Source organism: Mus caroli, unplaced genomic scaffold (assembly GCF_978045245.1).
Source record: "Mus caroli unplaced genomic scaffold, Mus_caroli_1 scaffold_16, whole genome shotgun sequence".
NCBI classification, from domain to species: domain Eukaryota; kingdom Metazoa; phylum Chordata; class Mammalia; order Rodentia; family Muridae; genus Mus; species Mus caroli.
The window spans coordinates 49,618,810-49,641,257 of NW_028227271.1; the positions used below are offsets into that span (position 1 = coordinate 49,618,810).

The following is a 22,448-nucleotide window of genomic DNA, read 5'->3' on the forward strand; positions in this document are numbered from 1 at the left end:
TAAACGAGAGTTTGTGTTTTTATTAGGTAACTGACTGTTATTTAGGGCACTGTTATGAAATACTGGAAACATTTATTTATCATAGTCTGTGTCTTAGTTTGGGTTTCTATTGCCTTGGTAAAACACCACAGTCCCAAACAATTTGGGGTGGAAAGGCTTTATTCCAGTGTGCAGTTCAAAGCACAGTACATCATCAAAGGAATTCAGGGCCAGAACTCAAGCAGGGAAGGAACATGGAGGGAGGAGCTGATGCAGAGGCCATGGAGGATGCTACTAACTGGCTTGCTCCATGTGGATTTCTCAGCTTGCTTTCTCATAGCACTCAGCATCACCAGACCACGGTGGCACCACCCACAGTGAACTGGGCCATCCCAGATCAGTCTCCCATTAAGAAAATGTACTCAGTCTACTGAAGATATAGTTTCAACAGAGGTCTCCTCTTCCAAAATGACTCTAGCTTGTGTCAACTTGGCATAAAACTACCAGCATGGACTGATAGAAAGTCCAAAGTTGTGGCAGATGTGGAATTCAGTGAAGACCTTCTTCCTGATTATAGGTATCTCTCTGTGTTCTATCATGCACATAGAGGCAAATATTCACAAGAGAGCAAACTCTCATTTTTATAAGACCACTAATTATGTTTATGGGATGCATTCTTATGACTCAATGACCCCATTTTCTAATGTCATCACACTGTGGGATCAGGTTTTAATATTTGAGTTCGAGGAGTTGCAAAATCAGCAACTTAAGTGTGTTATTGTCACAGTGTGGTCCTTAGCACAGTGCCTGGGACAAATTCAATAGCTGCCACATTACAAATAGCATGTTGATATTATGTCTTTTCACAGTGATGCTCCAACTGTCTTGAATGTGGGGTATTCAGAGGGCACAATTGCATATGCAAGTTGAAAGAAGAGAGATTCAAACTTCCCTTGCAAGGTTTGGAGGCCATTGCTTGAGGAATGAATCTGGCCTACTGCCTGTTTCTATTATTGCTGGCTGGGAAGATGACCAAGGTGGAAAGGTGTTTCCCTAGTAAGCTTGCAATCTCAATTTGATCTCCAGCCCCCGCCCCCCCCCCCCCCAGCCATTTTTTAAAAATGAGTCAGACACGAGAGCATATACTTATAATCTCAGTGCTGGGATGATAGAGACAGGTCAGACTACCCTTCTCAGCCAGTACCAGGCTAGTCTTAAAGGTAGAGCCCAAGGAACAATATTCGTGATTGTCCTCTGGACTCTACATGCATGTACACACACACATGCACACGCACACGCACATGCACACACATAAATATTTTACTGGAACCCAGCTACTCTTGTTGACATAAGTTCTACCCCTGGTTTTGCATGGTAACAGCAGAACTGGGTAGTTTCAAAAGACAGCATATGGCCTACAGGGTCTAAAATATTTCCTGTCAGGCCTTTATAGGGAAGGTTAGTGTGTTCACCAATGTCCTTCCATATTTTCCTAACGTTTACTGTGTGGGTTGTTGATCATTACAAGAGGATTAGACTTTAAAATTATTAAAAATGTTTCTAGTAAAAATAAAATGAAACAGAACAACCTGACCACTGGGTGTCTCTCTTCCCTAAATTTCACAAAAGCCAATGCTGAACCAGTCTTCAGCCAACTGGGGCTGTGACATACCAGACAAATATTGACAGTTGCTAAGGCAACTGGGGTAAAGTATTGGCCAGGGGATAATATAGGCGCCAATTGTGCGTGCCATGTTTCTCACATAGGGGAGATACAAAGAGAAAAAATGAACGAAAAAAACATGTTTGGAGCCCTCTCTTCAACTGTGGCTGAGGAGTAAGTCACAGCTGATGCTTATCTTAAGCCTCATCAGTCAATTTCTCTTGAACTTAACACTTTAGGGACTTGGGGATTCTTAAGTCAGCTACAGTGCATCACAAGAGGGAATGTTTTCTAAGCAGCACTTCCTTTGTCCAGTTGTGTCTGAAATTTACTTTTCTAAATTATAATGGTAACTGAATTTTTGGTCTGTCTGATTTGGTCACATGGTGGTTTCTGTAGTAATTCTTTTCATTGCTATTTGTTCTGTGCCCTGCTCCTAAAAGGATGCAAAGAGGTGGGGACAGCTGAGTACTACCTCAAGTGAAGTGTGAAGGTCCCAGACACACCAGCTTAGGAGAATATGGGGAGATTATAGGACAGTTAGAGGAGCACTATGGAAAGTGTTATCTTTTCTTACCTCAGCTTCCATTTTTTCAGTCTCATGTTCCATGTCTGGAGTAAAGTCAGGACCTGCTGAGAGTTTTCAGTAGGAGAAGGTTAGCTGTGGAGAGGATCAGTTTCCAGAGAGGAAGATCAAGGCTAGTCCCTCATCCTCTCCACTATCCTGCTTGTTACTGGCTGTAAACAAAATGCTGAGTGTTCTAACGCACCCTGGGTGAATCTAGGCTTTCCTTTCAGGAAGAGTTGGAAGGGCCTTGGGTTGACCTTCAGGTTCTCACATCTGCCCCTTGACCAACTTCCTCCTTCTTCCAAGAATTTTTTAAGTAGAGAATCTGATTCAAAGTAACTCATACTTGGATTGTACAGGTCAGTGTGTGTGTGTGTGTGTGTGTGTGTGTGTGTGGTGGTGTGGGGGTGGGGAGTCAGGACTAGTAATATGTAGAGGCTATGGTCTTCCCAGGCTCAGATCCTGGACATTACAGGAACAGATTGTTTTCTTCTGTGGAGGGATATTCAGATTCATATCTGAGCTCTACTCACTAATGCCAGTGACAGCTTCACATTGTTATGATCAAAATTGTCTTCAGATAGAACCATATGACAGTTTGGAAGTGTAATCATCTTGGCTTGGTTATTATGGAGTAGTAAGACCTCAACCATGTCCTCTTTGGATTATCCTCAGTTAGAAATAAAGTTTCAGATGCCAATGGAAGAAAGGGTAGATATTCGACTATCTAAATTGCAAACATCCCTTTATTTTTATCTCTCCAAGATTGAAAAGGTCAGAGATTACAATTAGGGGGTAGGTAAACTGCTTGTCACATAATCATGATGACCAGAATTTGATCCCCAGCACCCAAGTGAAAACACCAGGTATTTCAGTAAGGCCCTTGTCTTACTTGTTTTACAGCTGTGAACAGACACTATGATCAAGGCAACTCTTATAAAGGGCAACATTTAATTGGGGATTGCTTAAAGGTTCAGAGGTCTAGTCGATTATCATCAAGGTAGGATCATGGCAATCATGGTGCTGGAGGAGCTGAGAGTTCTACATCTTCATCAAAAGGAAGCCAGGAGCAGACTGTTATCAGGTAACTAGGAGAAGGGTCTGAAAGCCCACCGCTATAGTGACACATTTCCTCCAAAAAGGCCACACCTAGTCCAACAAGGTCACATGTCCTAATAGTGCCACTCCATGGGCCAAGCATATTCAAACCACCACACCCCTTTAGTACCAATACTGAGGAAGCTGAGTCAAGAGGATATCTGAAGCTTAACAGCCACTTGGTGTAGCCAAATCAATAAGTTTCAGGTTCACTGAAAGACCTTATCTCAGGCAATAAGTTGAAGGCTCTTTGCTCCTCCTTGTTCCAGAGATAGCTGCATCTTCTCATGCAGTGCCAGCCTCTGCCCTTACACATGATGGTGAAGGTCAGAGTGAATGCATTTAGCTATGTTGGGTGCCTGGTTTCCAGGGCTTCCAGCTTACCTGGTAAAGTGGAGACTGTTGCAATCAATGACCCCCTTCACTGACTTCAACTACATGGTCTACATGTTCCAGTATGGCTTTATCCATGGCAAGTTCAACAGTATAGTCAAGACTGAGAATGAGAAACTTGTCATCAATGGGAAGCACATTACTATCTTCCAGGAGTGAGATCCTGCTAACATCAAATGGGTAATGCTGGTGCTGAGTATGTCATGGTGTCTACTGGTGTCTTCACCATGGAGAATGTTGGGGCCCCACTGAAGGGAGGGGCCTAAAGAGTTCTCATCTCTGCCCCTTCTTTTGATGCCCACATGTTTGTGATGGGTGTGAACCACAAGAAGTAAGCTTGTTAGCAATCCTTCCTGCACCATCAACTGCTTAGCTCCCCTGGCCAAGATTATCCATGATAACTTTGGCATTGTGGAAGGACTCATGATCATAATCTATGCTGTCACTGCTACTAGAAGACTGGGGATGGACCTTCTGGAAAGCTGTGGTGTGACTGGTATCGGGCTGCCCAGAACATCATCTTTGCATCCACTGGTGCTGCCAAGGCTGTATGTAGGCAAGGTCATCCCAGAGCTGAATGGGAAGCTCACTATCATGGCATTCCCTGTTACTATCCCAGTGTGTCTGTTGTGGATCTGACATTCCACCTGGAGAAGGCTGCCAAGTTTGATGACATCAAGAAGGTGGTGAAGCAGGCATGGATGGGCAGGCCCCCTGAAGGGCATCCTGGGCTATACTGAGGTTGTCTCCTGTGACTTTAACAGTGACTTCCACTCTTCCACCTTTGATGCTGGGGCTGGCATTCTTCTCAATTACAACGTTGTAAAGCTCATTTCCTGGTATGCCAATGAATACTCTATAGCAACATGATGGTGAACCTTATGACCTACATGGCCTCCAAGGATTAACATGTCCTGGACCATCCACCCTAGCAGGAACATAAGATCAAAAGAGAGGCCATGGGCTGCTGAGGAGTTCCTGTTCCAATTCAGCTTCCAGCATTGAGCATCTCCCTCATAGTTCCCATTCCAGACCTCCATAATAATGGGGGAGGCCTCTAGATCTCTACTCTCTTGAATATCATCGATAAAGTTTGCTGAGCCCACAAAACCCAAAAAATAAAAATTAGTTGGAAAGTGATAGAAGAGGCAGATAGCAGTTGTATCACTGGTATCAGCCTCTTGCTTCTTGCACCCCCTTCCAGCCCCCACTCCCATCAACATTCTAGAAATAAAAAGATACTGATAAAATTACAAGTCCCTCATCTGCATGGGATGCTTGTACTCTCCTGGATAGTGAAGCATGTTCAGCATGTCCTCTGAGCATGCCCAAACTTTGCCGTCTCTAATTGTCTCCAGTGAGTGAGATTGGCCCTGTGAGTATGGAACACATGGAACTGATTATGGTGTGGCATCTAGGAAAATCCTACATCTGACATTTGTCTTCTAGAAAACCATCAACCTGTCCACTGGCCCTGCAGACTGCCCAGATTTTGAGTCTCTTCTGAAGGGCTGAGAAATTCCATTTTCCCCACTGGACAGGAGGGGCTGGCTGAGGTCATTATGACGATTCATAAAGAGCACGCTGAACTGTACCTCCCAAAGGAGCCTGAAATATTGATTTTATGCATGCCATGTTAAAGATTGAACAGTTGTAGCTTTGCTTTGTACATTACTCCTTGAAGTCTTTAAACAAGATAGCTCTGCCACCAACACAGCTGACACATCCTAATTAATCTTTGTTGAGAGGACCTGACAGGTTTCAATGAGCTCATCTAAATGGCACCAGTTCTCCTCTGATACTGAGAATAAATTGGAGCAAGGCATGATTTATAGGAAATAAAAGTATCACTCCCATTTCTTCATTTTTCTTGTGTAGGTCAATCATCTGCAAAATGGGTTATGACTTGTAGATTTGGTAGAAGTGTGCTGTAGAAATTAGATATTGCCAGCATATGATGATGGATTGATGTACAGTGAATGGTGATCATCTTTTTTAAGTTCTGTAATGGGCATTGAAGAGCTTTCTAGAGAAGGGCAAGTGCCACAAAACCCAAAAGGAAGCCTTTCTATTCCTTTGGGAAAGTAAGATAATTACAGGTTTAAGTCATTTGTGGGAAACCATGACTGATGGTTCCAATGAACTTATAAATGAGTTCTTTCAAGTTTACAGATTGTATGAATCATACAGTTTTCAAATGAAGAAATGGCAAATGTTCAATAAATATGTCAAAAGTGTTCAACATATTTAGCTATCAGGGAAATGCAAATCAAAACTATGTTGTGATTTTGTCTTACCCTAGCCAGACTATGTGCCACTAAGGGAAATGGGTGACAGATATTGGCAAGGACGATGAGAAAGGGAATCCTTATAAACAGCTGATAAGCCTACAGGTTATCATTCTATGGAAATCACTATGAGAGTTCATCAAAAATTAAAAACAAAAATTCTATACAATCCAGCTGCACCATTTCCGGATATGCACCCAAAAAAATTAAAATGACCTTACTACTATAGAGGTAACAGTATATTCATATTTATTGTATCACAATTTATAATATCCAAATTAATGATCAGCTTAGGTGTCCCCCAGTAGATGAATGAAGAAAATATGATATATTATGCATATATACACAAGTATGTATATATACACACACAATAGAGTTTTATTTAGTCATTAAGAAGAATGAAGGCTTAGCAAAAGAGCACAGGGACACATTTGTCTGTAACTGTAGCCCACATGGGAGGCTGAAGCAGGAGGATCACAAGTTTGAGGCTAGCCAGTACTACAAAAAACTGAACAAACACAAATACAAGAAAAATAAAATTGTGTCTTTTTCAAACAAATGGGTGGACATGGCTATTATCACATTTAAGGAAATAAGCAAGGCTCATGGAGAAGAATATGACAGCTTCTTTTCTACAAGTGGAGACTAGCAGAGATGAAAAGACATGAAAGTAAAACAGAACTGTTAGGAATGTGGAAATGGAAAAACTGGGAAAGAGTAGAAGAAAAAGTAGTGGTTAGGTGTGAATATATAAAGTTTAGACATTTGTGGAAATAACATAATAAATCCCTATATTTTATAAAATTAAAAATTAAGAAGACATAAATTAATAATTACGTTTTGTCCTAATGTGGAGGTATCTATTATATTAAGTATTCTACTTTGTTTAAAAGTTCAACACTATGGTCAAAGAGTCTGTGTCCAACAATACAATGTAAGAATTTATCTATTATGGGCAAGAGAACAAGAGGTTGATTTAAAGTAATAAATAATAACTCTAGCCTCCTTGTATAAACATTGTAGGTTAATTTTAGAAATGCCACTGAGGCTTTACTAAATGGAGTAATTATTCTTAATACATTCGATGGGAATCATTAACTAATGAATAACTTGCACCTTCACAGGTTGCTAGGCTGTAACAACTTATTTCCAAAGCTGACCTGATTAATGCAATGAATCTGTCTGTAAGTCTTTGTATTTATAATGCCTGATGGAATGCTTAGAAAAACTACAGTAAATGAGGTAATGTATGAAAAATATAGTGCTTGGTAACTAATAATCTTGCTATACATTACCTTCTTTTCTCCTCTCCATCTTTTTCCATCTTCTTTCCTTACCTCTTCTATACATTTTCCCAGTTTATTAATTTCACATATTTTGAAATAAACATTGAATGTTTTGCTTTATATTTCAGAGAGAGAGAGAGAGAGAGAGAGAGAGAACTAAGACTTACAAATAATGAGTTCTGTGTTCATTGATAGAACTTTAAATTTTCATTTTTTTTATATATGAATTACAGTTCTTCTTAAAATCAGTGTGATATTTTGGGAACCGTTGCTAATATCAGGGCTGATTTGACATTATGAGGTACAAAAGGAGATGTACAAGGCTTCGGTGTGAACATGTTATACTTCTTTAAAGCATCAATTTCGTTTGGATATTTTGGTAGAAAATTTTGCATACTCAAGCCAAGATTGTTTTTATATTTAAACAAACATAAGTGTGCTATGTAGAAATCACAATTTGTTTGAATTTTAAAAAGAAAATATAACATGCCTCACAAACTTTAACCTGAATTCAACAGTTTTTTCTAATGTGAGATTTTTCAGATAGCAAAGGCTCAGCATATTCTTCTGTATGATTCTGGAAAAGGTTGAGAGGTACCATGCAAAAGAGTGAAGAGAAAAGGCATACATGGCCCTTGTAATCATGGATTGGAGTCTAGTGAAAGACAAACGTGAAAGTAGTAAGAGATAGGGAGCTATAATAATAATTGTTACAAGAAATAGTTGAACACAATAAAGAGACTGGAGCCAGTGAGATGGCAAAGTGGATAAGAGCACTCTTCAAGACTAATGACCTGATTTTGATCCTTGTGACCCATATAGTGGAAAGAAAGAACCAACTTCTGTAAGTTGTTACTTGACCTCTATTTAGTGTGTTGTTGTGTTGTGTTTAAATAATTTTCTTTAAAGTTGTTATTTTTTTTAAAAGAAGTGGTGGTTAGTTTAGCTGGGTGCAAAAGTGTGCTGGTCAAAAAACTATCTTATCTGAACATATCTTCATGAAACAACATAAAATCTGATTTTTGCTATTCTACTCTCTTTCCTGTATACTGTGTTATACAAATGAACAGAGAAGAATTTCACTGTTGAACTTCCAGAGGAGCTAGAATCACCTCCTACAAGGTCCTTCTATGCCAATATCCTCCAAGGCCCTAACAGAAGGCTTTGTTTCATTAGGATAAATCTGGGTCAGTCTGAAGCACAATGACCCATATTTAATCCAAGTTAAGAACTTCTGAAATGTTACAAGCAAAACCTGCTTTTTAGATTTTGCTAATAAAATATAAGTCCAAGTAACATCTTCTTCCTGGATTATACAGTATTTATTTTTAAAATCCTTCCAGTGGAAATAAAAAGCTGTCTCTTGTTTGAAGCCCTGCAGTTAGAATGGAACTGCACATTGTATGTAGTTTTTTGGACTGACATTCACATCTAAGGAGAAAACATCCTTTAGGAAGAGCGTTCCAACATTGCCCTTTACACCTCCTGATTATCCACTGAACAACTGGCTTAATGTAACAGTAATTTACAGTCCCCAGCTGGAAGGCTGCAGAGAATTATTCATTATCCATAGTTCAGCAGATGCCAGCAGTGTTATTGAAGTGATAATTGAATTTTGTGAACCCTCTGTGGTCAAGCCAGCATAGCATTGCCTCCAAGGACCATGTGATGTGCTGAAGATGAATGCATGTCTAACAATAAAGGATCTTCAGCTGAAGCTCAATAGCACCCAGCCAAAAGGAACATATTGATTTGATGACTTGACTTCTGATATTGAGCATTTTGGAATGGGGGTCCATTCAGAAGCATGACAATGTGTACCTACATGAAGGATATTCAGAGAGAAATCTAATACTTCCCAGAAATCTTTATCAAAAACTTCATTGAAAATTTCATCAAGTAGAGCTTTGCATAAGACAAATTATCCCCTTGTCTAGTCAAGGGTATTCTTGCTTCACTCTTTAATTGAATCCTTGTGTGGGAAAAGAAAATTCCTGAAATAAATTCTGATGATAGTTTTCAATGAAATGTGCCTTATCACAACTTCAGCAACCAAATGCTTTCAAAGTTTCACACTCCCAGAATGACCTCACACTGTCACTACTTTGCAATGCTGTTTCTGAAAGAGAACATTTATGGTTTGGGAAAATAGCTCAGAAAATGAGAACTGTTGGAATTGTTTTGGTTGCTGAAAATACACTTGGCCTCGGTGGCTCTGGCACTCTTGAAAGGAAACAGCTTTGGCTCTGAGCTTAGGCAGACCCCGAGTTTGAATTCTCCCCCTCTCATGCACTCTGTCCTTAATAGGTCATTCAGCATTTTGTGTCTCTTTCTCTTTCCTTACAAAGCTGAGCTCCACAGGAGCTGGGGACACATCTCAGTTGGTAAGCGTTTGCTGCATAAGCATGAGGGTCTGAGTTTGGATACCCAGGACCCATTCAAAATGCTGAGTATGGCAGTGTACCCTATAATCCTAGTGCTGGAGGGTGGGAGATCGGAAGATTTTTTGATTTGATGGGCATTCAGTTTAGCCAAATCAATGAGCTCCAAGTTCAGTTAAAGACCATCTCCCCACAAATAAAATGGAGAACAACAGAAAGACACAGTGTGTTGCTGGCCAACACACACATTCAGAAACACATGAACACTTTTAAAACACACACTCACACTAGAAAGAAAGAGACATAAACAGAGACAGAGAGAGACACACAGAAAGAGACAGAGACACTCAGAAAGACAGACACAGAGAGAAACAGAGACAGAAAGACAGAGACACAGAGGGAGCTCAATAATTTATACATACATTAACTATATAGAATAAAGAACTGTGCCTATTATAATAACAGCTGTCATTTACAAGCCTGCCAGCTGACAGGCACAATCAACTGCTTTGAGTACATATTGTCTTAATTTTATAGTTAGTATGTGAAGTACCTGACATGTCCTAATTTGCCTGAGACTGGCCTGAGTTTATAATGGCAAGTCTTGATACTTGAAGACCATCTCAGTTGAGGAAAGTGAAGCTGTGCTTCATTCATCCATATGTAGACTTTACAGGTCTGGGAACTGAGACTCAGGCACAAACTCCTAATATGCCAGAGCTGGGAGAAAGTAAGTTTGGTATTCAAACCAAGACTTGAGTGAATCCCAAGGTAGTGCTGTCTGTGGTCCTAAACTGGCTCAGCCAGTGTTGGTTCCCTTACTATGTTACAAGAACATTTTGAACTTTACAAAAACTCATACGTCAGACGACATTTTTCTAACCTTTAATTATAATTTCAGGAATGCATGTGTGAGGGGCTGTTTGTATGTGTTGGAGAGTGAGAAATAGTGATAATAAAAATGAAAGTCTAAAAGACTGGCATTTATTTCAAAGAACATCATGCGTTTTGTCAACCCAGAAACCATTCACTAGTTTATTCAACTCAGGTCTACAAGGAGGTACATTGTGCATAAGAAACTCGGGGAGATACAATGATGGCTAATACACCCAATGTGTCTGTAATAGGAGTATGAAGAATCAGTTAGAAAACAGTGCTAGAACTTTGATAATAGTGACAAGTCCTCAAGCCAATTCCCTGAAAGTACATTGCCCAGCTGACCTTCACACACTGCGTCTCTGTCTTTCTCTGTCTCTGTCTCGGACTCTCTTTCTATCTGGATGTATGTATATGTGTGTGTGTGTGTGTATGGGTCTCCATGACTCTTCTTCCTCCTTCCCCTCTTCTTTTTCTTCATTTGCATTAGATGCTATTTTTGACCTGAGAGCTCATTGTCTTTTCCTTTGTTATTTAGAGGATATGTCAGCTCTTTAGAAACAACTGTGGAGTAGTCGCTGGAAACCCGTGCCAGATAGTTTTATGTAAACTTGACACAAGCTAAAGTCATCTGTGAGGAGGGATCCTCAATTGAGAAAATGCCTCCATGAGATTGGGCTGTATGCAAACTGGTAGGACATTTCTTAGTGACTGAGAGGAGTGAGTGCCCAACCTATTATGGGTTGGTGGTCTTGGGTTCTATAAATAAGCAGGCTGAGCAAGCCATGTGGAGCAAGCCAGTAAGCAGCACCTTCCATGGCCCCTGCTTCAGCATGTGCCTCCAGGTTCCTGTCCTGACTTCTTCCAGTGATGAACTGACATCAAAGTGTAAGCCAAATAAACCCTTTCCTCCTCAACTTGGTTTTTGGTCATGGTGTTTCATTACAGTAATAGAAACCCTAACTAAGATATACCTCAAGCTAATTAGCCACTGGTTTGATTATGGGATATATGTATTCGCTGCTAGATATTTATCTTCTATATTCATTGCTTCTTGCTTTAGCCTTTTCAAACAGTGTAAGTATCAGAAAGAAGGGTAACCTGTTTAATTTATTCCTGTTTTGGCTTCAGCCATGTTTTCAGAATTAAAAACAATGCTAAGCCCATAGAAGCAAACTAAGCATTCACTAGATGTGGAAAATGAATTAATTAGCAACTGTTTTTGATTCCTAAAGGTGCAGCAACTTCTACATGAAGCAGTTGTCACAGGTTGGCTTGAAGGGACATCTTGATCTAGCCTTATGCTTTATTTTTCTACTTACAACAATAATGTATTCCTACTTTAAAAAATGTTGACAGTTATAAAAATATAAACAGCATTATCACTTATCTTTTTTACACTCAAAATATTACCCTGTACATTTTCCTCCTACATCTCTTTTGATTAATGTTCGTCGATGATATTCTAAGACAAAGTCTTGCTGTAACAGTGGCTGGCCTTGAACTTGTGATCTTCTTTCCTCAGCCTCAACTGGAATTATGAGGGTGGACCACCACACCAGGTTCTTAGATTTTCTTTCAAACAATGATATACTCCTGTTTTTATTGTTCTATACTTTGTGTTTTTGTGTGTGTAGGTGTGCACTCGTGGAGGCCAGAATTACTGTGTTGGGTATCTTCCTCTCTTCCTTTCCAGGTTGTTTTGAGACAGGGTCTCTCACTGAACCTGGAACTTGATGTTTCAGCTTGACTGGCTGGCCAGTGAATCACAGGAATCCTTCTTCTCCAACCCTTCTCCAACAGAGCTGGGAGCACAGGTGTGCACAGCCATATTCAGCTTTTCCGGGAGTGCTGGGGATCCAACGTCAGATGCCTACACTAGTGTAGTAAACCCTTTGCTCACTGAAAGACTTCTCCATGGTCCTTTCTTTTAACTTTCTAGGTTTTTCAAAAAAGATTTTTCATGAGTAGCCAGAAGACCTGAAGAGTACTAACTTTTTACTATTATGCAAATTAAATGATGCAAGCAAAGTGACTTGTCCAATGTAAGTATGCAATAAATGTTAGATGGCCTTGATAATCACCTATGATTCAACACCTAGAAGTCCAATTTGCTTTCCAGTTTACCTTGAAGGTAAATATAAACTAGCTGTAAAGATGGATGGGAAGGAGACTATATCTGAGGAAACGAAGTTGGAAAAAATCCATTTTTTTTTCTAATTTATGGAAGAACTGTGTGTTCATACTGCACCAGGCAGAAACTTCAAACTATAAAAGCTCATATTAACTGTGGCTTGGCTCTTATATCACCCAGATGGCAATCCTGGTCATAGTTCTGCTCTATGTCATCACTGGAAATACAGGTGCCACTTAGTAAACCTGAGAGACCATGAGAATCCAGGGTGGAAACCATACCCCACAGATGCTGAAGGCCTTCATACAGAACAGTAGTATTTGCTTAAAACATGCATCCATCCTCCTCTATACCTTATCATCTTTGGATGACTCATAATAAGCCAACATAACACTTATGCTTTGCAAATGGTTGTTAACCTGGCAACCACTCTAGGCCAACTACATGGTACAAAGTAGCTACAAAGTAACATCTGTCCCCCCTCTTAATCTCATTGGTCCAAGATTGGTTGGTTGCATCCCTTGGCACAGTGTTGATGGATAGAGATGGCAAGCTGAATATTTTTCTGGGCATGTGGCAAGTACAAACTGAAAAAGAGGATACTCATGATTTTACCTGGGTATTAGGAATAATGTCTGGGCTTTTTTTTTTTTCTTTGATAAAGGACTCCAAGAAGTGAGTTTTGATTTTAAGATTGCAAATTCAGGTATCAGTGTATAAGGATGTCTGGGGACCTTCTGAAAAAAGTGACTAGGGCTGGAGATGATGGTCCAAGTAAATGGCCGAGAATGTTTGCTCTTTTGGTGATAGAGATCATTTTCCTCTGATAAAAAGTTATGAGCCCATCACAAAATATCTACGCTGCTTTCAATAGACGCTACTGATTGATGTCGTATTTAATTCATGGATTTTTATTTTCAGTAAACAGCATTAAACTGATAACACAAAACTAATACCAGAGTCACTCACTGATAACATCGTACTTTTTAAAAGTTGTTTGTAACAACTAGGGAAATTAAAGAGAATATTTTACAAAATGTATAATTTATATTTTCATAAATACTTTAAAAAGAAAAGTGGGATGTGTGTGGTGATGTACAAATTGTATTTTCTAGCACATTTTGTGAACTTTGTTTATTAAGCATACATAGGTACACATGTATATCTTGTGTTTTCATAACTATGACCAAAAGATGTATTTTGAGCAAGTCTTCAGTTACTTTAAACTTTCATAAAATTTTGTAGATTCTGCTCTTCCTTTTCAAAATTGTACTAAAAGCACATTTGAAAATCATCAGAGATTGTAAATTAGGTGGCTTGGTCTTCAGTGTACTTTAACTATGAAAGAGTCCCTGTTTAATTTTGAAGAAGTGGGCCTCAGCAGCCTCCGGGGTACAAACCATGAGCTGAGAGGCCCCGTCATCTCTGCATTGGGGGTTTTTGGTTCAGCTTCTTTCTATTGGAAAGGAGTCGGTTTGTCTATAATGGAGAAAGTTCATGACACCAGCCCACGTAATTAAGAGACACTCTACTGCTGTAACTATAGCATATTTCCTGGTGCACTAAGTAGAAAATCAGTCTCTGAACTTCATGTTCAAGAGCTGTATGTTTTCTTTGATCTTATACTTGGAAGCACAAGTTGACCTACCCCAACAAGGAACTCAGTAGAGATCCCTCAAGTCAACCTTGGTATATTATATATATATATATATATATATATATATATATATATATATATATCTCCAACATGATCTTAGATTTCACTGTGCCAATCATTTCTGTAACATTTATTGGGATTTAACTAGTGCACAGAAAATGAATGTGATGTGACACATTCTACTAACTAGATCATTTATGTGACTTAAATTTATACAAATTTGCTCTTGTAATAAACAGCACAGGAAAGGAAGTCACCTTTAAGCCATATTTTGAGCTTACCTTGATTCTAAGTTTACATTCGGAACATCTTTCATTAAAAAAAAAAAAGACAAATATAAATGGCCTCATATGATCACAGCAACATACATGGGAAAACTTCATTATGTTTCTTATATACAGATGGTGGGCTATGCGGCAGCAACCGTTTGCCTCAACCAATATGCTTCCCTGAGCACCTGTTAAATTTCTCCTCTGCTTGTCTTCAGCTCCAGATCTTGGAGGAAGGCCTCATTGTTCTGAGGGCAGTTGGAGTAGCAAGTACAGGTTCCAATGACCATGAGTGGTTTCTTGATGATATTCCCCGGGAGACACTGAAACTCCACCTGGATGGTTTTGGTGTTGTGGGGGGTACAGCAGCGGCCATCACTGCAGACCCCGCAGAACCGGGGCTTATAGGTGTACAAGCTAGTGCAATTCTCGAACTGTAGGTGGATGGCTTTCAGGGACTTCTTGGTGCGGAGACACTTTTTACCTTTCTAAGAAAAGAAAAAGAAGAGTGTTGAGTGGGAATCCTGAAGTTTTTCTGAAGTTAACCACCCAATGCCCTTTGATTTTCTTCTTTTTAAATAAATCATCAGTTTTATTTGGGCAATGTTGTCAGCTAACATCAGTTGCTTCCTCAGATTATCTAGGAACTTGAGATAAAATCTGGCCAATAATGACATCAGTTTAATTATTCTGGGCAAACCTCTGCCTTTTAGACAGTTCTTACTTGTCTCTTACATTCCTTTTCCTTTCTCTACCTAGAATTTGAATATAATGCCAAATATGCAGAACCCACTTTTGTCTTTGAGTCTATGAGCAGGAAGAAGGAAGTATCTCTCTCTCTCTTATTTAAGACATTGCTTTTCTATAGCTAAATGTATTTAGCTTTGATGTTCTTGAGAGAAGGACCAAATGTAGCATTGGTAAAGTCTATTAATGTTTCAAGGACTGCCCTGGCTTTAATTCATTTAACTACGACAGCATTCATTCATTCATTCATTCATTCACTCACTCAGGGAATATCTGTTTATACAAGGTACAACTGGCCCAAATTTATGTCAGTGGTTCTCAAACTGTCATGTACGGACACCACCTCGGGGGCTTGTTAAAACACAGACGCTTGGTCCTTACAACTAGAGTTTTAGATTTAGCACATGTAATTCATAGCCGATGAATCAGCAGATGCTGCTGTTTACCTGGGACTACAAAAGTATAGCCTCAGTCACAGACTTAAGAAATCCCAGAAAAATTAAAACATCTAGTCCTATATCCCAAACATATTTCCAGAACCTGTATAATATATGTACACCCGATAAACATCTTAAGCATTTTGTTCCCCCATATAAAGGGAGGTGGTAAAACAAACAACAGTTGTATGAAAGAACAACACAAAAGACTAGATTCTAGAAGCACCATATAAAAAGGCCTTATTTAATAAAGAAGTATTTATGAAATATGTAATATGAAATATGAAAATATTGAAGGTCCTGTTTTTCCTTTTTTGTAGTTAATATTCAAGATATATTCTTTTCAGTGGCCATTAAAAACTTCTGAATTGTGTGTGCATGTGTGTAAAGGTAGATATATGAATGTTTATGTGGGTGATCTTTCATTGTGAAGCTACACACGTTTCTTAAAGTGTCAGAAGATGCAAGGGTATAATTTTGGAGAAAAGGTGTCTCGTGTTCTTTCTGAATTTGCAGAAGCAACATAAAGTAGTGATAACTCTTTAAAATCATATAGCTGAAGTCACATAACCAGTGAGATCACAAGGGTCTCTTGTTTTAGCATCAAGGAAAAAAAATTATTGGATGGCTAACATTAACAGAGTATTTAATCTGTGTCCAGTGTTTTGTAAATTCATTTTGTTTAATCCTTTTGTCTCTCTGTGCCTCTGTGTCTCTGTCTGTCTCTGTCCATCCATCTGTCCGTCCATCTGTCTGTCTGTCTGTCTGTCTCTCTCTCTCTCTGAGTCTGAATTTTTCTATGTATCTCTGCCTTTCCTGGAACTTTCTATTTAGACCAGGCTGGCCTCAAACTGCCCCTACCTTCTGAGTACTGGGATTAAAGGTGTATGCAACTATCCCCAGCAAGACATATTAAATGGTCACAGTCTATGAGGAAAGAATTTAAAATAAATTGCCCAAGATTACAAAGCTAGGTCATGTTGAAAGGATTTAAAGCCAGGCTGAACTGGTTCTAGTCTTGTCCCCTTAAACATTATGTGATACTGCTTCAGAGTCGAGATACACAGAGCTTGAATTTCCAGGGGCTATTTTATTTTGCCCTCGGCTGATATAAGAATCTATGTAATGGTTAATCTGATAGTTTAGTGATCTGATCCAGTTCTGCAACAAGACCTTTTATGTCATCAGGAACCAATTAGGGCTCCTGATCTTTATACCTAGAGTCAACATACTGTGTTGACATAATTCCATCAACAACAAAAAAAAGGTGGTGGTGGTTGGGAGGAAATCTGTTGTTTCATTTGGCTCCTGTTGCCTTACTCTGGCCAATGTACTATGTCTACCAGGCTTTTGAAAATATTGTTCATAATGCCCAGACATCCATTCATGCATTTGCTGACAGCTGTTTGTTATGTACACAATATATTCCAGGGCACCTAGTAGGATCTTTGGACTGCAAGGTGAACAACGCAGACATAGTCTTTATCCTAGTCCTATAGCTCATACCTGGTTTATTTAAAAAGCTAACTTTGCTAAAGGCAGCTCTTCTTCACAATTGGAAAGCTACTTTTTTTTTCCTCCAGGTATGGGATTTGATTTACTAGAGCATCCTCATTAGGATAAAGTATAGCTCTGCATCCTTTCCCATGTGTTTGTAGACCTGTTGTGAGTTTCCTGGGAGCATTTGTGTATGTTAAAAATGAAAGATGGGAGGTACTGATTTTGATTCAGGGTGCTCCATGCTCTTTGTTTGGGTTAATGCCCACCTAGGGCACACTGTTTTCTTTTTTTTCAGCTAGTGTGACAGTGACTTTCTAGAGGCCAGGCTTCAAGGAGGCAAGGCCACTGGTATAAAGGGATAGGCTCCTACCTTGTCTGTTACTTCCTCGGGCTCTTGTTCACAAGGCCGGACGATGCAGAGACGAGTCTGTTTTACCATCTCACACTGGCGATTCCTGTTGGTGACCCGGGTGGACACGCCCATTCCACAGCTCTTGGAACATGCGCTCCACTCCGTCGTCTGCTCAATGCAGTTAATGCTGGAGTCAGAGACTTCAACTCCTACGGTGGCTTCCGGTCTATAGGCTATCGAAGGCATAAATCATTATTACACTAAGGGATGGAGATATAAGTGTTATCTCTCAGAAAACACTAGATCATAAATTTTAATTCTGTAGCTAATATATACTAGTTCTTGCAGAACACAGGACTAGGTTTATGTAGAATCCCTTACTAGGTAGGGCACAATGTAGGATTTCAACAAATCTTTATTCACCGAACCCCAAGAAGCTTAGGACAAGTTGCCCTAAGAAACTTAGTAATTATATGTACATAAGAACATATACCATCATAAACTGAATGTTTCAATACATGATTTAACAGTTTAATTTTTGTATATATGTTCAGGTGTGTGTGTGTGTGTGTGTACTTGTGTGTGTGTATGCCCATGTGTTTGAAGGTGTGCATGCACGTGTGGACAGCGGCCACAAATCTCCCTTCAGTGTTGTTCTTCACAAGCATAGTCACTGAAATATGGGGCTACTTGATTAGTTTGGCGAGTGACCCCAGGCAGGGTTTTTGTTTTTGTTTTCTAAGAATACTGAGGGTCCAACCGAGGTTCTCACACCGGCACCATATTACTTTACCAACTGAGGCATTTCCCCAATGTCACATTTTAATTCTGATGAGCAAGCAGAGCCAGCCAAATTAAGAACAAAAAAAATCTATCAAAGAAAAGAGCTTGCTCTCTCTTTCTTTCTTTCTTTCTTTCTTTCTTTCTTTCTTTCTTTCTTTCTTTCTTTCTTTCTTTCTTTCTTTCTTCCTTTCTTCCTTCCTTTCTTTCTTTCTTTCTTTCTTTCTTTCTTTCTTTCTTTCTTTCTTTCTTTCTTTCTTTCTTTCTCTCTCTCTCAAATTAGGGATCCATCAGGAGACATAGAGAGAAAGAGTCAAGGAATATCTATCCCAGAAGGCAAAAATGAAACACTGTGGCTGTCTCTATTGGGCCCCTTTAAAACAGAGGCGGTGCGCATATTTCAGTAATCTAGCTCAGAGTTAAATAAATGATGCATTTGATCTCGTTTGGGCGATCTGTAGTTCACAATGGAACGGCCAGACGGAAAGCAGCGTCTCATCTTAAATCCCAGAGTCACACCTGCTTTGTGACTAGATTTCCCCTTAACTGTCCCATGTCTGCTGGGTTTCTCACCTGGAAGGGCCAGGCCTCCCAGTGTCCCCTGCGTCCCCTGCTCCTCTGAGCCACAGGTCCACTTTTCGCAGCACTCCCCTGGCACTGCAACTTTTCTCGGAGCTGGGCAGTCAGGACCCGGCAGTAGCACATCCAGCTGGCAGCGGGGCAGACAGCCAATCTGCCCATCCCTGCAGGTGCAGAAGTACTGACAGTTCGGCTCAAACTTCTCTCCGTTGCGGTAAATGACCCCATCGAACACACAGTTGTCTCCCTCTGGAACTAGAATATTCAGGCAGGAAGGCAAAGGGAAGAGGAGAGAAAGAGAGAAACGTGTAATTCAACTGGAAGCTGTGTAAAATGGTAGGACATGGTTAGAAGTTCTTCATTTTCTAGTGCAGATGACTGGCTTAGTATATGTCTTAAAGAGAGATAAGTCCTTGTGGTTGCTTCCAGAAGGAGGAGAAGGCACCAATCCCACCTGGTCCTTCTTTCTTCACCTAGTTCTCATGTGTGAGCAAAGAGGACTGTAAATACTGCAAACTCTGCACATGCCAATACCCATATTCTGGTTAATTGATGGCTTCTGACACATCTCTACTTCCTTTCAAAAGTACCTACCCCGAAATGATTTCATTTCTAAGACAGAAACACAAAACAAAAACAAGAATAGATGCTAAAGTCACGCTCCAGAGACCCTATTCTCTAAAGATAAGATGGTCTCCAAAGAGTCATCTTCTGCAGCAGTTTAGGATTTACAACCAAATAGGTTCACTGGTCAGATTGGGAAGGGCATTAAGTTTTCTTGATATTAAGCACAGTATGTCATCACTAGCTGAAAGGGAGAGAGAGAGACAGACAGAGAGGGAGAGAGAGAGAGAGAGAGAGAGAGAGAGAGAGAGAGACAGAGAGAGAGACAGAGAGAGAGACAGAGAGAGAGACAGAGAGAGAGACAGAGAGAGAGACAGAGAGAGAGAGAGACAGAGACAGAGAGACAGAGAGAGAGAGACAGAGAGAGACAGAGAGAGACAGAGAGAGAGACACACACAGAGACAGAGACAGAGAGACAGAGAGAGACAGAGAGCGCTTCAGACTCTTACCAAGGGTGGTAGGTATGACCCTAATTACAGCATTGTACCTGATGGGAAACTGATCTCCCATTGATTACTTTCCATAAGCCTGGCTTGGTGAGTTGTCTGCATTTTATTTTACTGTAGCTCAGATTGGAGTGACATAGTCCTCCCAGGAGAAGGAGTTGCTTTGGCTCCAATTAGGACAATTACAGGTGTGAAAACAAACTCTCTGGGCTGCTGCGGGTGGGGGGTGGGGGCAGAGGGGGACTATAGACCTGGGGGTAAGCTCATACTTCCATCACCCCAAGTGTTCCCCTGGAGCTGGCCAAATAAAATGATTTCACTGGCCCTTAACTCTGCTTTCATCCTTTCTCTAGGCGGCAAGTGATCTACCTGCACGGCGCATGCTTCCTCTCAGCCTGATGTCCGGTACATTGAAAGCTCTCCACACATGTCAATTACTGTACTGTACTATTGCTACAAATGTTTTTGCTTAGTTCTCTGGGAAAGTAAAAAAAGAGGGCCAAGTTTCACCTAGCTGCCAGAGGAGAGGTCAGGCCAAGAAGGGGACAGCAGGGTGGGAATGGAGGAAGGATTACCCATGCAAATGCCAGTCTGGTTGTTGGGGTCTGCGCTGCGGTCACAGTAGAGACCACTGCTCTGGTCACAGGGTCTCATCTCAGAACAACTCTCCCCGCGCTGGCGGGCGCACACCGGACAGCAGGAGCAGCCGTCCAGCACCGAGCGCACCCCGGGGGCGCAGGTCGGTGATATACTGGGGCATTTGGGCGGGCACCGAGAAGGGCAGCGCAGAGATGCAGAGACCTAGGAAGATCGACGAGACAAGAAAACGAACTCAGATTATCAGGGGCGAACCAAGGCAGAGTGAGCCCGGGACCGACCAGAGGCAGTCCAGGAGGTCCTAGTAATCGGGGGGGGGGGGGCATCTTAAGCGTGCGCCACTTACTTGACTTAAGAGATGGAAGAGCAGGAAGCCTAGGCACAGGCATCGCTTTCGCAGGAAGAGGCTCATGTTCTGCCTGCTAGGGCTGTTACAGGCTGGAGATGGGACTGCCCCTTCACCCAGGTCTGGCTGAGCGGCGAGCGCCACCCGTGCAGGTTTTATAGTGCGCTCCAGGGACGCAAAACCGGTTGGCTGCACTGGGAGGAGGGGTTGGGGTGGGGGGGAATCAGCTGGGTGGGGAAATGGAAGGAGCTCCGCGGTTGCCTTGGTGATGGGCCCCAAGGCAGCTCTCCTTAGGGCGTGGCGCCCGGCCTGAGTATGCCTGTGTGTGTGTGTGTGTGTGTGTGTGTGGACTGGCTTTTCCCTGAGCACAGGGAGGGACTGGGTGGAGCCCGGAGGCCAAGACCCCGAGCCAGCTACAGCTCGTGAGAAGGAAACACCCTCTTCCTCCGGGTGGTTGCTTCACCTTCCCCCTGACACCGCTACTCCCTAGCACCCTCCGCCCTCGCAGTTCCAACCAGAGCTACAAATGTGGAGCTCTTGACCGGGATGCCTAAAGTTTGGAGCCATATGAGCTGGGCAGGGATTGGCCAGAGGCCCAGAGATTTAGTCATAAGGGAAGCACATGCAAGTTTGTCACCCTTTATTGGGGGACTCTTTGAAATATTTTGAGGGGGTGGGTAGGAGGAAAGGATACGACACAACACAACACAACACAACACACACACACACACATACACACACACGAGGGAAATGAAATAACAGAAAAGAGTCACTTCATCAGAGTTGGGGGCTGCTATTGGCCGAATGGCCAAATTCTTCTGATTGTAATCACGCCAAGATTTGCAAAGTCTTAAAACCCAAGTTCTACATGCTCAGTAGAAATAAAGACGAAACAACGGAACACGAATAAAAACGGGAGCAGGGAGACGTTTCCTAGTAGAGGAAAAGTCTTGAAGCATCTGCCATATGACATCAGATGTAAAACTGCTTCTAACTGCCCAAGGTTCTCTGAAAACCTCACTGGCTTGCACTCAGTGCCCCATGAATGGAGCAGGAGTCTGAGAGAGGATGCTTCCTGCTTGACTTGACTCTCCAGCTGGCATTCATTTGCAAAAGAAAAAGGTGATGTGCTGAGGTATGCTTCCCTTCTGTCAAAAGAAATAGAGAGCTAGTTTGACCCCTTCAAAAATGACCAGCAGGCGGTGGTGCACACCTTTAATCCCAGCACTTGGGGTGGGGGGGCAGAGGCACGTGGATTTCTGAGTTCGAGGCTAGCCTGGTCTACAAAGTGAGTTCCAGGACAGCCAGGGCTATACAGAGAAATCCTGTCTTGAAAAAACCAAACCAAACCAAACCAAACCAAACCAAACCAAACCAAACCCAACCCAACCCAACCAAACCAAACCAAACCAAAAAAGTGACCAACAGATTTAAAACATGTTTTCGCC

At 41.3% G+C, this 22,448-nt stretch overlaps 1 protein-coding gene across 1 annotated transcript; it reads right to left on the reverse strand.

Moving 5' to 3' along the window:
• Nucleotides 1-10,647: 10,647 nt before the first annotated feature.
• Nucleotides 10,648-21,172, reverse strand: Ccn3 (cellular communication network factor 3). The gene is made up of 5 exons (XM_021184333.3): nt 21,001-21,172; nt 20,633-20,858; nt 18,982-19,242; nt 17,647-17,861; nt 10,648-15,080 (listed from the first exon to the last, which is right to left on the reverse strand). Exons 1-5 carry the CDS (start codon nt 21,064-21,066, stop codon nt 14,784-14,786), a joined length of 1,065 nt encoding a protein of 354 aa, XP_021039992.1. The 5' UTR covers nt 21,067-21,172; the 3' UTR covers nt 10,648-14,783.
• Nucleotides 21,173-22,448: the final 1,276 nt, after the last annotated feature.

What these genes read in the sequence shown, in the direction of transcription:
- Ccn3 (XM_021184333.3), bottom strand. Translation starts at nt 21,066, where the DNA reads ATGAGCCTCTTCCTGCGAAAGCGATGCCTGTGCCTAGGCTTCCTGCTC. An exon ending in CCAGACTGGCATTTGCATGG is followed by an intron (nt 19,243 to 20,632) that starts GTAATCCTTCCT and finishes TGAATATTCTAG; the next exon opens with TTCCAGAGGGAGACAACTGT. An exon ending in CCGAGGAAGTAACAGACAAG is followed by an intron (nt 15,081 to 17,646) that starts GTAGGAGCCTAT and finishes TTCTTTTCTTAG; the next exon opens with AAAGGTAAAAAGTGTCTCCG.